Source organism: Bombina bombina, chromosome 6 (assembly GCF_027579735.1).
Source record: "Bombina bombina isolate aBomBom1 chromosome 6, aBomBom1.pri, whole genome shotgun sequence".
Classification (NCBI taxonomy): Eukaryota; Metazoa; Chordata; class Amphibia; order Anura; family Bombinatoridae; genus Bombina; species Bombina bombina.
In genome coordinates, this window is record NC_069504.1 from 843053825 (window position 1) to 843070154 (window position 16330).

At 36.8% G+C, this 16330-nt stretch overlaps 1 protein-coding gene across 1 annotated transcript in view; it reads right to left on the reverse strand.

Moving 5' to 3' along the window:
• Window positions 1-16330, reverse strand: part of LOC128662297 (A.superbus venom factor 1-like) — a 122806-nt gene that overhangs the window by 88783 nt on the left and 17693 nt on the right. Inside the window, exons 8-17 of the mRNA XM_053716103.1 lie at window positions 15241-15343; window positions 13957-14077; window positions 12431-12546; window positions 11007-11153; window positions 8323-8535; window positions 4487-4690; window positions 3186-3347; window positions 2431-2560; window positions 1479-1550; window positions 92-292 (exon numbers count right to left, since the gene is read on the reverse strand). Of these exons, the coding sequence (XP_053572078.1) occupies window positions 92-292; window positions 1479-1550; window positions 2431-2560; window positions 3186-3347; window positions 4487-4690; window positions 8323-8535; window positions 11007-11153; window positions 12431-12546; window positions 13957-14077; window positions 15241-15343 (1469 nt within the window). The remainder of the gene's footprint in view (window positions 1-91; window positions 293-1478; window positions 1551-2430; window positions 2561-3185; window positions 3348-4486; window positions 4691-8322; window positions 8536-11006; window positions 11154-12430; window positions 12547-13956; window positions 14078-15240; window positions 15344-16330) is intronic.

The window sequence follows — 16330 nt, forward strand, 5'->3', positions numbered from 1 at the left end:
ACTTATCCAGATCACCAAAACACTAATAGTTGCCCTTGCTTTAATGTTGTGGTCTACTGAAACTTCAAGAACATATAACATGGTTCCTCACTTCTTCCCAGCAAATCGTGTTCTTTTAGCCTTGCATCATCTTCTCTCTTTTTCTTAATGTATTTGCAGCAGTCGAGAAAAGCAGCCGCACACTCTTTCCCATCAAGGATGTAGCGGGAGCGCTGCTCACAGCTGTGACCCATGGGATTCTCCTGCATGCCGTCCAAACAGCACTTTCTCACGTTTCCCTGGTAGTGTGATGCTAAAATATGGAAGATACAGATACATATTTATGATGATCAGAAAATCACATCTTATATAAAAAGCTGAGTAGAATAAGAGTGGACTAAATAAAGGAAGATGGGGAAACTAGAAGATAAAAAAAATAATAATAGGGGAGAAGAAGAGGGAATAAAACAAATAATGGCAGAAAAAGAATAGAATATAAAATAGTTAGATAAGTAAATATAAATAGCATCAACTGAAACTGAAAAGTGTTGACAATTTAAGCAATAGGAATGAATGAAAGGTACACTATACTGTAAAATTGGTTACCCCTTAAAGGGTTACTAAATCCAATTTGTTTTAATGATTCAGATTGAGCATGTCATTTTAATCAACTTTCTAATTTACTCCTATTACTAATTCTTATTAATTCTCTTGCTATCTTTATTTAAAAAGCAGGAATGTAAAGCTTAGGAGCCAGCCCATTTTAGGTCCAGCACCCTGGATAGTGCTTGCTTACTGGTGGATACATTTAGCAAACCAATAAGCAAGCATAACCCAGGTTCTCAATAAAAAATAAGCCGGCTCTTAAGCTTTACATTTCTGCTTTTTAAATAAAAATAGCAAGAGAACGAAGACAAATTTATAATAGGAGTACATTAGAAAGTTGCTTAAAATTACATGCTCTATCTGAATCATTAAAGAAAACATTTGGGTTTAGTGTCCCTTTTATGTGTTTCCAGTGCAGCAGCAGAATATAAAATGTATGATAGTTTCTCCTTTTATATGTTTGTATATGAAATAGCAGTTTTTGTTCTTTGACACCAATAAGATGGGTTGATGTTGCAGGGAAATCAGATTTCCTTATTTATTACTTTCTGTACACATAGATGCTCCCATATCTGGTCACTGTTTGAATGCCAAAGCCCAGTACTAAAAGAGAACAATTGAAAACTAACATTTTATTACTTATCTCTCTTCCTTCCCACTGGGAGTGCAATTTTGTCTGCTGGATGTGTTTACATAGTTTTTCTATAGCCAATATTTATGTAGTGAAATGTTCAGTATAGGGAGAGATACAACAGACAAAACCAACTATTTCAAATACCAAAATAAAGGTAAATGAACTATTTGTAAACAATTTAATACACTCCAACAGGTAAAATGGATAATTGTCAACAAATTAAAGGGGAGATTGAACAACAACTTTTCCTCCCCCTCACCTTTTGTGGCCTTTATTTCAATCAGCTCCACAGAGCGGCGTCTGCGCTGGGCACGGACTGGGCAGGTTGGTTCTAAATAGTGAGAAAACAAAAGCAATAAGAGCACACGCAAGAGAGACACTTCAAAACAGATTACCCTACGAAAAGTTTTGTTCTATGTATACTAATGATTTGACACTTCATACCCTTGTTTGCTCATCTATTTTTACATAGAAACATAGCAGATAAGAAACATAGGCCCAACAAGTCTTCCCTCTTTTCCTATAATGTGTAAGCTAAATTAGTTTGTAGTATAGTGTTTGGTTTATCCATTATCCATGCCGACACTGTAACTCAATTAGAAGCAGCTAGTTACTCTGTTGTGTTTGAACACAACTTTTTGGGAGTTGGAGTTGGGCACCAATAACTTTTTTATTATAAAGTTTAGTAAATAAATGCCAAGGGGTAGATGTAGCGTATCATGTCCGCCCGACATCGCTGAATGCCGACAGCATACGCTGTCGTCATTTATCATTGCACCAGCAGTTCTTGTGAACTGCTGGTGCAATGCCACCCCCTGCAATTTTGCGGCCAATAGGCCACTAGCAGGGGGTGTCAATCAACCCGATCGTATTCGATCAGGTTGATTTCTGTCCGCGGCCTCAGAGCAGGCGGACAAGTTATGGAGCAGCGGTCTTTAGAGCGCTGTTTTATAACTTCTGTTTCCGGCGAGCCTAAAGGCTCACACCGAAACAGGGGCATCAAGCTCCATACCGAGCTTGATAAATCGGCCCCCAAGTTTTAACTTTCACTTTGAGAATCCAGTGAGTGCTTTGATGTTTGGATACAGTTTTTTTAAAGGATCCTGGTGGTTGTCCATTGTTTGGACTTTGAGGGATAGATTAAGAGGTCTATTAGAGAAGGATTTCTGCAATACTCAGATGTTCACACATGACCAAGTTATGCCAAGTACCTGATCTTTGTGCAGTTGTTATCCTGAAGTTTGTGTGTACTGCCAGACCGGCATCATAAAATACTCCTGCACCATCAGCACCACCTCCTGCAGTGCAGCCAATGTCAGTTTTCTCCACAGAATCCCACACCTGAGAGTAGAGGCAAAGAAACATTGTGAGACAAGCAAACTTTAGTCTGAAGTGACAGTGTTATGCAGAAAGGAAAAGTGGTAATTCTAGAATCCTCAGTCTTTACCATAGCACACCCAATCCTCATTTGTGCTAAATTTGCAAGAGAGTGATTTTTCTTCAATGTCTAAAACATTACATAGGAAGAAGGATTAAAATAAAAATAGAAATATGTAATAGTCCTGTGCATTCATTCATTTGTTTGTGAAAACGAATGCTAAATATGGCAATGGCATTCTGCTATTTTTAGTGCCAGATTTATTTGTGTAAAAGTGCAAATCCATATCTGTGTGTGTTGCACTTTCATACATTATAGAACTGGTGCCGAAAACAGCCTAATTTCTCTGCCCGTGGCCATATTCAGCATTCGGTTCAATAACAAATGATCAAATGTTGTATAAAATATGGTCTCCCACCAGTAGCCTTGCATTCTTTATATTTAGTGTTGTGGTCTACTCTTTGCACCTTAAAATATTACGGCCTAGAACCATTCTGGACAGGATAAATGCACATTATAATTGCCACATAATATGTCCCAAGATGAATAGGTCACTTGCTGTTAAATACCACCTAGTAGTCTTCTCACCTTCTTTTGTGAGATCTTATGTTTCTTGTTCAGCACATAGACACCTTTATCAACAGCCACCAATCCCACATAGGCCTTGTGGTCTGCCCTCATCTTCAATCTCAGGGAGGTCCCAGGTTGATACACTTTATTTCCTCTGTCATTAAGAAACTCCAGCTGTGTCTGAACATTTTGAGTAAAATATTATTAAAGCTATTCAAAGACAGATAATTAAGATATTAATTTCTTCCTGTATCATTGAACACACTCAGAGACTTAACTATTCACAAGATTTGCTTTGTTCTTATTTCTAAAATAAAACTTTATTTTTTCACTACTTAAAACTTTGAACAGTATTGAAATGTAGTATTTTACTATGTATGTACTATAAAACTTGCAATATTTTGACCAACTTATACATTTCCCTCCTTTTTAAATATGATGCTGAAATAGTCCTTGGAATAAGAGTATTATTGGTAATTTTTGTTCTACTTTCCAATTGGCCTCCTGAATGAAAATGATCTACAACTTATATTTTTTGTGGCTGTATCACAATACCTTCAACAGTCACTAAATAAGGAGTTTCCATCCCTTCATCAATAAATAATATGGCTTTTTTTAAACGGACATTAAACAATATTGGATTGTAAAATAAAATGTTTAATTTTGTGTACTTAAAAACTTTGCAATGTACTTTCATTATTTTTTGTTTTTTTAAGTAATTGGTGGTGCCATGTTTGTACTTAAATTGCCCCTTATCTGTTTTCCCTTCTTATGGGGCAGATATAAAACAGGCAATAAAAGATACTTTCCAATCAATGCTGTGTAGAACATAGAATAATTTAAAAGGGATTCCACACAACTTTATTTTGCACAGAGATAAATAGAAAACTAGTTCAAACATGGCAATGCCCATAACTTTATAGAAACTAAAGTAGTTTTAAGAAACTAAACCTTTATACTTCTATTTTCAATATTTAAACAACTAATATAAATTTAAAAAAAACCCTACACATTATTCTAAGGCTAATCTTTGCTTTGAAATACATCATTATGTCTACCATGTATTTCACACTTATTATTCTGCCCTATCACCAAAAGGACCACTTAGATACTCTCCATGTCACCCCTCCAACACTTAAGGTGCTTACTTAATTCCCCCTTAAGAAACCCTTCCAAAACCAAATATTAATGCCTACTCCAAAACTTAGCACCCCACATAAATGGTTTTAGTTTAATCAGACCATTGTTTTTTGTATTGTATCCTGGCTATGCAATAGTAACAACCAATCAAGGATCAGCCCTTTAGCAAACCATCTCACCGTTCCCATACAGGTATCAATCATATCCACCCAGAGTGAGTCAGACACAATTTCACGCCCAGCTGATGTGACCACTGTATAATATGCGACAATACGAAAAGACGGTATGAACTCTTCAGTAACAGTCAGTGACATTGTGACAAGTGCTTGCCCAAGGAACCGCTCTTGTCTACCCACTTTAATAATTCTTCCCTTGCTCAGGATCTGTGAGAGAGAAGAGGATACAAGGTCAAGTGAATTATATTAATATGGCAACAGAGATTATGCAAACAGCACACAACAGGAATCTTAGAAGGTTAGTTTGTTACAGAGAGAAAACAGTGATTGCATTCTACTAGAGCAGTGTTTGGTGTTTAGTGTGCCGTGAGAGATCCTCAGGTGTGCCGCGGCAGACTGACAGCAGTGTGACATTTTTAAAATTTTGCTTGTTTTTTATTCTGGGCCATTTTTTTATTTTGAGTGAGGTGATGACTGAGGGTAACAGCGCAGCAGCAGCTCGCTTCCCCGACCCGTGTTCACACTTGGAAGGACCCCCACCCACCACAACACGTGTCTAGTGCCGGCTCTACACGCCACAACAATATATATATATATACTGTACATGCTGTATTAGGCTACAATGTGTGATTTTGTAAAATTTTGGGATGGTGGTGTGCCGCAGGCAAAAAAATGTAAAAAAAAGTGTGCCATGACAAAAAAAGGTTGAAAATCACTGTACTAGAGGCTGTATGTTTATTTTTGGTGCATTAATCAGTTGTTCTTGCTAATTGAAACCACAACCAATTCGGATGCGCTGAACTTACAGGAATATCAAATCTCATTATCTCATCTCTCTATGTATACACAAAAGTCATTCTTATCTCACACTGTATACGCAAACCCACACCCACAGATTATGGTCTAAGAAATGCACACTATTGCACCTGTTTGTAAAACACAACACAGGGAACAGTGAGGAAGTGGAATAACGTCAGGTTAAGGCTGGATAAATGGATTTCGCATTATAGGGATATTAAATTGGGATGTACATTGGGATCCTTCATGAGATATAAGCAGCGGCTCGTGTCCTTCAGATTGATTCCTGTAAAAGATCCCCAAACTAAGATCTGTGCAAATACAGATCTTTAGAGTGGGGATCTTTTACAAGAATCAATCCAGCTATTAAAATATCTGAAGGGCACAAGCCGCTGCTTACTTCCTCATTTGGATCCTCACGAAGTATATGAATGCACATCCCTAATATTAAATAGCCATTAGGAATTAACATGGGGCTATTTCACTTTGCTAATTTTATGAGATTATTCTACTGTACAAAAGGAATCCGAGTCAAATACCAAATGTGTGAATGAAATAGGATTGCCATCTGTCTAGGAATGACCAGGACAGTTCTGGTTTCCATTAATGTCCAAGTTTGAAGCTGAATCAGACCCGGAAATGCAAATGTCCGGGTTTGGTGGGAAACAGCCACAGCCAAAAAGGTGACATTGTTCATTTGCAACCTACTATACATGACTACAGTTATTTCTCTCTAGCGAGTGTGTGTCTTTGTGTGGGAGTGTGTCTCTGTGTGTGTGTCTTTTTGTTTGTCAGTGTCTTGTTTGTGTGTGTGAGTCTGTGTGTGAGTGAGTGTATTTGTGTGTGTGTGAGAAAGAGAGAATGTGTGTGAGGAAGAGAGAATGTGTGAGATATGTGTGTGTTAGTGTGTGAGAGAGGGGTGTGTGTATGCGATAGAGAGTATGTGTGTGAGTGTATGTTAGTGTGTGAGAGAGTGTGTGTGAGAGATAGTGAGTGTATTGGTGTGTGTTTGTGCGTTAGAGTGTGTGAGTATGTGTGAGAGAGTGTGTGCGTGAGATAGAGACTGTACGGGAGTGTGAATATCTATGTGTGAGTTTGTGTTTCTGTTATTATACATAGTGTGTAGTCTGCAAAAATGTTTGCTGTGCTGTGCATGGCACAACAGTGTTCGGGTTTTGGTCTGAATTAAAGGTGGAAACCCTAGAATCAAGTGAGTCAAAACTAAATGTTAGACAGAATTTCCTTTGAAATCCTTTGATTCTTAAGCAGACAGGATATTGTGCAGGGGTTAAACACACAGTACTGCAGGGTCAATAATCTCAATGAATTAGAGCATGTAATTTATTTTCTTATGATAATGGCCCTTTAATTACCTTAGAAATAAAATAAATTTTAAAGTCACAGAGAATTAAAGGGACAGTCTAGTCCAAAATAAACTTTCATGATTCAGATAGGGCATGTAATTTTAAACAAATTTCCAGTTTACTTTTATCACCAATTTTGCTTTGTTCTCTTGGTATTCTTAGTTTAACGCTAAAACTAGGAGGTTCATATGCTAATTTCTTGAACCTTGAAGGTCACCTCTTAACTGAATGCATTTTGACAGTTTTTCTCCACTAGAGGGTGATAGTTCATGTGTGTCATATAGATAACATTGTACTCATGCAGTTACCTAGGAGCCAGCACTGATTGGATAAAATGCAAGTCTGTCAAAATAACTGAAATAAGGGGGCAGTTTGCAGAGGCTTAGATAAAAGGTGATCACAGAGGTAAAACGTGTATAAATATAACTGTTGGTTATACAAAACTAGGGAATGGGTAATAAAGGTATTATCTATCTTTTAAAACAATAAAAATTCAGGTGTAGACTGAATTTTAAAAATAATATTATAAATCTTTCATAACCTATTGTGTGACATGATCTTCTAAGCAAGATAAAGGGGTAGATGTAACAAATGCCAGGCGGACATAATTCGATGTAGCGAATCATGTCCGCCCGACATTGCTAAATGTCAACAGCATACGCTGTCTGCATTTAACATTGCACAAGCATTTCTAATGAAATGCTTGTGCAATTCAGCCCCCGCAACATTCACGGCCAATTTGCTGCAAGCAGGGGGTGTCAATCATCCTGTTCGGTCGGGATGATTGCAGTCCGCCACCTAAAAGATGGCGGACAAGTTAAGGAGCAGCAGTCTTATGACCATCGCTTCTTTACTTAAGTTTCAGGCAACCTGAAACTTTGGGGGTAGAAAGCAGCATCCGCTGCTTGTTAAATTTACCCCAAAATATGCTAGTGTGAGTTTCTGGAAACACCCCCCCCCCCCATTTAATTAAAGGGACATGAAACACAAACTTTGTCTTTCATGATTCGGACAGAACATAACATTTTAAAAAAAGTTTCCAACTTACTTATATTATATTGCTTTGTTCTCACCCTCAAAGGCTACCAAACAAATCTGATATTTTTTTAAACATTACATTCTCTATTTGCATTGTGAAAGAAAAATGTTTCATTTCATGCCCCTTTAAATAGTCTTGCAACAGCCTGAATATAAATAAAATAGCCAACTTTAAAGGGACAGAGTACTATAAGTTTGTATCTCCTTTAATGTGTTCCAAATAATCTATTTTACCTGCTAAAGTGTACTAAATTGTTTGTCATTTGAAATTGCTGATTTTGTCTGTTAGATCTCCTCATATACTAAATCTTACTGGTTAGAGAAAAACTATGTATACAAGAATATTTAGATGAAATCATTCTGTCGGTGGGGGTTGACAGATGTACTAAAATGTATTGGAATTTGAGTAAAGAGTCAAAATAAAATAAGGAGAACTTTTGTGTAAGCAATAAGTCCTTGCAAACTCAACCTATTTTATTAGATTGTGGCTCCAATTAGCAGAAACAGCTTTTCATATACAAAAATAAACCTTACTGAAAACACAAGTTAAATGTAACAATTTCTTTCGATTTTTTTTTTACATTTTATAAAAGCAATTTGAATAGACCTTATTGTTTTATTTGTTTATTGGCTCCTTACCAGGTAAGCGAAGCTCTTGATCTGATTTTGAACAGATTGATCAGCATTTCGGATATTAAAGTTCACAGCGACATTTTCACCAGGTTTCATCTGTGATCCAGCAATACTGATGTGCAGGTAATTTCCGCCCCCACCTAATGGTCTGTAGGGCATAACTGTCAAGGATGCAGATGCCTGGTGTCCAGAATGTAAAGCTGGATGTGTAGTTTTCACCTGTGAACATAAAATATATACGTGAAAGTAAAAGGGAGGAGCTCATATATTCATTATATATAAAGGGAGGATACTTTGGACAACACTTATTCTTCTGAAGACGTAAATTGTGTCATACAAGTCACTGCTGTCTCTCTGAGAAGGTGTAGTGTGATACTGGGGCCAAGACCTTCACAGGATATGTGCGTGCGTAACAATATATATACTACTCAGAGAAAATTTGATGCACATATGTAAGGTTAATACCTTAAGAGAAATGTGGAACTTTTTTTCTGATAAATATCTGATATCTGTTTTCTGCTCAGTGGTGAAGAAACACATGTGGCCCTCACATGTGGCCCTCACTATGTGATACAGTCTTGCATTCATGGCTTAGCTCCTCTCCAGCCATTGAAGTTCAATAGAGGTGCTAAGCACCCCCATTTATTTTTCTCACATTTCCAATTGATAATGGTTTAAAAAATTAACCGCTAGATTTAGAGTTCTGCGTTAGCAGTCAAAACCAGCGTTAGGGGCTCCTAACGCTGGTTTTGGGCTACTGCTGGTATTTAGAGTCAGTCAGGAAAGGGTCTAACGCTCACTTTCCAGCCGCGACTTTTCCATACCGCAGATCCCCCTACGCCATTTGCGTATCCTATCTTTTCAATGGGATCTTTCTAACGCCGGTATTTAGAGTCTTGGCTGAAGTGAGCGTTAGAACTCTAACGACAAAACTCCAGCCGCAGAGAAAAGTCAGGAGTTAAGAGCTTTCTGGGCTAACGCCGGTATATAAAGCTCTTAACTATTGTGCTCTAAAGTACACTAACACCCATAAACTACCTATGTACCCCTAAACCGAGGTCCCCCCACATCGCCGTCACTATAATAAAAATTTGTAACCCCTAATCTGCCGACCGCACACCGCCGCAGCCTACATTATCCCTATGTACCCCTAATCTGCTGCCCCTAACATCGCCGACCCCTACATAATTAATTAGTTTATTTAATTGTATTTATTTGTAGGTATTTGTATGTAATTAATTTATTGATAGTGTAGTGTTAGGTTTAATTGTAGATAATTGTAGGTATTTTATTTAATTAATTTATTGATAGTGTAGTGTTAGGTTTAATTGTAACTTAGGTTAGGATTTATTTTACAGGTAATTTTGTAATTATTTTAACTAGGTAGCTATTAATTAGTTATTAACTATTTAATAGCTATTGTACCTGGTTAAAATAAATACAAAGTTACCTGTAAAATAAATATTAATCCTAAAATAGCTACAATATAATTATAATTTATATTGTAGCTATATTAGGGTTTATTTTACAGGTAAGTATTTAGCTTTAAATAGGAATAATTTATTTAATAAGAGTTATTTTATTTCGTTAGAATAAAATTATATTTAATTTAGGGGGGTGTTAGTGTTATGGTTAGACTTAGCTTTAGGGGTTAATAAATTTATTAGAGTAGCGGTGAGGTCCGGTCGGCAGATTAGGGGTTAATACTTGAAGTTAGGTGTCGGTGATGTTAGGGAGGGCAGATTAGGGGTTAATACTATTTATTATAGGGTTATTGAGGCGGGAGTGAGGCGGATTAGGGGTTAATAACTTTATTATAGTAGCGGTGAGGTCCGGTCGGCAGATTAGGGGTTAATAATTGTAGGTAGGTGGCGGCGACGTTGGGGGCGGCAGATTAGGGGTTAATAAATATAATATAGGGGTCTGCGGTGTTAGGGGCAGCAGATTAGGGGTACATAGGGATAACGTAGGTGGCGGCGGTGTACGGAGCGGCAGATTAGGGGTTAAAAAAAATATGCAGGGGTCAGCGATAGCGGGGCCGGCAGATTAGGGGTTAATAAGTGTAAGGTTAGGGGTGTTTAGACTCGGGGTACATGTTATGGTGTTAGGTGCAGACTTAGGAAGTGTTTCCCCATAGGAAACAATGGGGCTGCGTTAGGAGCTGAACGCTGCTTTTTTGCAGGTGTTAGGTTTTTTTTCAGCTCAAACGGCCCCATTGTTTCCTATGGGGGAATCGTGCACGAGCACGTTTTTGAAGCTGGCCGCGTTCGTAAGCACCGCTGGTATTTAGAGTTGCAGTGGCGGTAAATTATGCTCTACGCTCCCTTTTTGGAGCCTAACACAGTCCTTCTGTGAACTCTAAATACCAGCGGTATTTAAAAGGTGCGGGGAAAGAAAAGCATGCGTAGCTAACGCACCCCTTTGGCCGCAGAACTCTAAATCTAGCGGTAAGCATTTCCAAGACAGTCCCTTTGAATATGCCAGTTGCTGTACCCAGCATAAAAAGGGTGGTAAATAGGAGCACATATTATTTGAATAAAAGCAGATAGCATAAGATATTAATCCCCACAACAACAGATTTCCACTGTTAATGTAGATTTGTTACAATGTTTTAAGCACTCACAATTTCTAAAGTCTAGGAAAGCTCCTGTGTACAGTAAACATATTTTCAATGTCTTGCTGTGACTCACTGTTATTGGCAAAGATGCCATATTTGAGCCTGTGTTCAGTGTCAACTTCGTAGTTCCATCAATCTGTGTTGTTCCTGCCACATTTCCTGGTTGAGCCACCACTGGAACACGATTTGCGGGAGAGCCATCAGGGTTTGTGACAAACACCTGAAAGATCAGAAACATTGATCAATTTTATCACAAGCCAGAGCAAAAGTATATTTTTGAAAGATTGACTATTGCATAAAGGTTTTAGCACATACAGTTATTTTTGTAACAAGGTGTGTCAGATATGAATACAGTCTGAGGATCTTTGCCTTTATAAATGTATCCAGTTTATTTCTGGAAAATTGTGATTTTTTTATAAGAAAAACTATAAAACAATGACCCCAAATTAGGCATGCATTACAGAGAAATAAGACGACACACAAGAGATGGGTGTAAAGGTCGCAGCCCGCATTTAATAAAATCTTTTTAAATAACATAGGATTTAATAAAACTCTGAATACCATATAAACATATTAACATATTAACATGAGCCACTTCGTGAGGTGCTTGCCACAACAGATGAACCTTCCACAGGCTTTCATGCCAGGAACATCCCACCAACTCTCCCGCCTCTTTAGGGAGGAACAATTTACTTAAAGCTAACGGCTATTAAACAAGCACCCCCGCAACAAAAGGCTGCGACAAGCCCCTCAATTAACCATAACAACAGGGAGGTAGGGAGGGAACTTCGCTTTGCTGTTGCAGCGACTCAAGAGAGGAGTGCATGCCTGTTCCCAATTAAAAACTTCTACCGGAAGCCCTGCCCCCGCTAAGCTCCACCCTCTATATTGTCCGGCATAGGGGTCAAGTTCCCTTCCGGCGATGCTCTACTCCAGGGGAGCATTTCTCTAAATATAAACTATTGTAGACTCTTAAAAGCAATGCAAACAATGGTCAGTTCGCAAATAATTTAAATTTTAGATAAAATAGGACTAAACTGCATAAATATAACATAAAACATAGAATTGTCTTCATAAGTATTTATTTGGTGAAATAGTAATACCAACATAAATCAAATTCACTTTTTAAAGGGACATAAAAAACCCAATACAACTAATATTTAAAATTGGATACATTTTACCTTTAAAAATGCGTCTTTTCTCACATTATTTCTGTTGCTTTTTCTTAAAGCTCCTATCAGCCCTACAGTCAAGATCATTGTTAATCCAGAGCCAATAAAGGAATATTTCAAGGGCAGTACATTAGGAAGGCAATGAAGCACAAACAAGAACATTTAAGATAAGATAAGAACATGTATAACCATAATAATTTATTAGGATGTTTTATTATGTTGTATTGGGACTTTGATGTCTCTTCCATTAACTGTAAAAAATAAATAAAGCCCAGTGAGAACAAGAAATCAATAATCTGTGCTAAAAAGGGAGACATATAGGTACCGTCAGGTCAAAAGGCATTCCAGGTTTGAAGTATTTTGATGCTTTAGTGAAATCAATTTTGTAAGGAGAAGACACAATAAAAATATTTTCCAGCTCAGTCTCCACCATGTCGCTTCCTGGAGGGAAGAAAAGCAAATATTAATGGTAGACGTTCCCATAAGAAAGACTGGGTAACAGGCTACAGGCAGAACAACTATGCTGAAATAGCTGATTTTGCTTATTGAAACTTCCCACTAAAAATAAAATTTCTATACCTAGCTCTTGGCCTTTGTAAAGATAGAGAGACAGGCAGACAGATAGATAGATAGATAGATAGATAGATAGATAGAACATGAGTAGGTCTGCTCTTCCTGCAGCTTCAGCCCATTTAAATAGCTGTGTTATTGAGAACAATGGGTTATGGTTTAAATGAGCAAAACCAACTATTTGAAATACACCACAATAATATTGATGGAACATTTTATCCAGACATTTAATACTCTGCAGCAGGTAAAGCTAGTAATTGTGAGTATATTAAAGGGACATTAGACACCTTGAGATTCTAATATCACAGCAATTGCTGGGAAGCATTGCACTCACGAGAGGGTGTTTGCATTGTCTCCTATGGGAGCCTTGTTCCGATGCCATCAGAGACGGCATCAGAACTTCAGCGCAGCGAAGGGGATAAGTAGCGCAGCGATGGCAGCAATTTTAAATATACTGTATATGTATATGATCATATACTGTACATATATATTTATGTGTTAATATGTGTATAACACAATAATAAAATGAAGAAAACCCAGTAATGAAGATAACGCAAGTAAACAATAACATAATGTTCTGTGTGCCGTAGCACAAGGTGTGTGCAGGATAATATGTACAATGGCTGCAATATGAGGGAGCATATATACATATTTAGTTACAGGGAACACACCGTTCCCATAGACCGTAATGTAAAGGCACTTTTTAGTGCCTGTTTTTTTCTAACACCCCCCTCCCACCAACGTTACCCCCAAAATACTGCCTAGTGCAGTAATGTTATGAAAAAAAATAATGATGCTGTTATCTTTATTTTTTAATAAAATACGCTAGACAGTATTTTGAGTGCATTTCGGGCAAGTTTAAAAAATTAACCAGAGATCTGATCTAATTTTAAAAAGTGCCAATTCCTACTGCAAGCTCGCGGTAGCAATAACCAGCCACTTGTAATAGCCGATTAATTATTGTGTACATGCAAACGGCAAATTGGCCCATTTGCGGGCGCATGATAATTTAGCACATTTTTACACATTGCTTTTTAATGTGCTTAATAATTTCTGTGATACCTTTTAAAAAGAAAGGGGACATTGTATATGTTTCACCATTAGAATATTAGCTGGACATGGGCACACTGCTAAAATAATACTACATCTGCTTTGGGAAGAAGAGGACACTTATTTTGACTGGTAGAGTCTTGTTTCAGACTAATTCTACATTCATTATACTTGCTTTATTAATTTATTGCCTTGCAATTTGATTTGACTTACCAAGTCTTATATTCTCACCTGAGTCAGTAATGACTGTAGCCGTAACATACAATGTGTATTCCAGCATATCTTCAGGGTTATTGAAAAGTCTCACAAGGTCTGCTCGCTTGAGTGTTGCACTTCCTGTACCTTCTGAAATCTGAGCAATGAAGTTTGAGATAAAGAGTGAGGAGAAGCAAAGTAAAAGAAAAAAATAGTTCCCTACTTCATGTAACAGGTGGATAAGGTTCCCAGCTAGGGAACCTGTCTCCTCATGTTTGTGGTGAGTGGGAAGAAGATGCCTTCATTTATTATTGAGGAAGTGTGCCTAGTGGCACAGTAAATGCGTCAATATTGGTATGACATGAACTTGAAAATGATATGTATACTATTGATACAATAAATATTGCACTTTTTAAATAAATCTAGGTGAAGTCTGCAAATCTTTTCCTATTGGTATTCATTTATTATTGCTCAAGAAAGTTCTCGTGCTGCACTTCCCCTGCACAAAATCAACCAATAACTTGTCTGTCCATCACCTCAAACAAACAAGTTAAAGGGACATTGCACTGTAATTTTTTCTTGGTTTTAATTTGTTCACTGTGATCTGTTTTATACACAGGAGGGTATTACATTGTTTTTAAATACCCCCTTTACCTTTATTTTAAAATGTAAAATTTGCTAATGTTGCATATTGTAGTTTTTATTATAATTATTAATCTGTACCTTTTTTTTTATGCTTTTTAATGCGATTAAACAATACACATTTTAAATGTTTATTTTAATTTCAATATTTTTTTTTTCTATTTAAATAATGTTTAAAAGTGCAATTGTTTGTGAGCTTTAGATAATCAGGCACTCAGTCTCAGTATTAACCATTGTGTATAGACAGAGACATAAAATAAGGAGTTCTTAATATATACACAGATAGATGAAATTAGGAGGTCTGTTTTTTTCTGCAGGCTCAGCCTATTTATTTGAGCATGTTCTTGGGAACAATGGATTTATTCTTCAATGAGCAAAAACAGCTATCATATACAAAAATAAACCTATACTAACAATTTGTCATGCATTTTATAAGTCACTGTGAACACATCAATTTTACAGTATAAGATCACTTTTAACTCTGCCACCTCTGAGGAAGAGCACTGCAGGGGCTCCAAACAGCCTCCACTGTATGATAGATGGAGCCGTTTACATGAAACTGAAGGAAAAGTTAAGAAGTAAGAACAAAACACAATTGAGGAAGAATCATTGCTATGGTGTAAAATATAACATTGGGAAGAGCTAAAAGAATATATAAAGTCAGAAAGATTTGAATACCTCGACCCTTGTCAGAGATTCTGGAATGCTTGTTTTTATATTATCCTTTTTTACCCCAAACAGCACAAATGCCTTCCCTTCCACGGGTTTCCCATATAGATATCTGAGGAACAAGTGCAAAAAAGAATATTACAGAGTGTAACTCACTAAAAAACACAAGAGAAGTGTTACATTTAAAGGGACATTAAACACAAAATACATATTATATATTATAAATAATTCATTCAAAGCAAATATTAGCCTAGGAATAAAATGGAGATGCATTCAAAAAGTTATATTAGTTGTATAAATATTGAAGTAGTAAGTGTAAATATTTAGTCTCTGTAAAGTAACGGGAATCATCAGGTTGGAAACTTAAAGGGACACTCAAGGCAAAATTAAACTTTCATTATTCAGATAGAACATGCAATTTTAATCAACTTTACAATTTACTTCCAATAAAAGAAAGTGCACAGTCTTTTTTATATTTAAACCTTTTGAGTCACCAGCTCCTACTGAGCATGTGCAAGAATTCACAGAATAAGCGTGTATGCATTTGTTATTGGCTGATGGCTGTCACATGGTACGTGTATGCATTTGTGATTTACTGATGGCTGTCACATGGTACAGGGGGAGTGGAAATAGACATAACTTTTAAAATTGTCAGAAAAAAAATTCACTATTCATTTGAAGTTCAGACTAAGTGATATTGCATTGTTTTGTTATCTTGCATTTGTTGATTATGCAAATCTACTGTGTTGACTGGTCCTTTAAAGGGACATTGTACTGCAAAGTTAGTTTCCGCTTAAAGGGACAGTAAAATAAAAATGAATATGTATAGGAACAAAAGTGTAAAATGTATTTTTTATCATTTTTTTTCCTTTATTTTTATTATCCCTAAGTTCTCTTTTCTGCCCTTGGCAATAGACGAGTTTAATTAAAAATGTCAAAATGCCTCCAGGTAAATGCCGCAGGGTGTCTAGTTTCTCCAAATATATACTACTGTGTAGTGGTTTGGATTGGGTAATGGCTATTAGTCCAAGCATAGCATTTCATTTTTCCCATTTGTCAGTATTAAATTCCTATTTATTGGCCCATTTTTGGTTCAGAA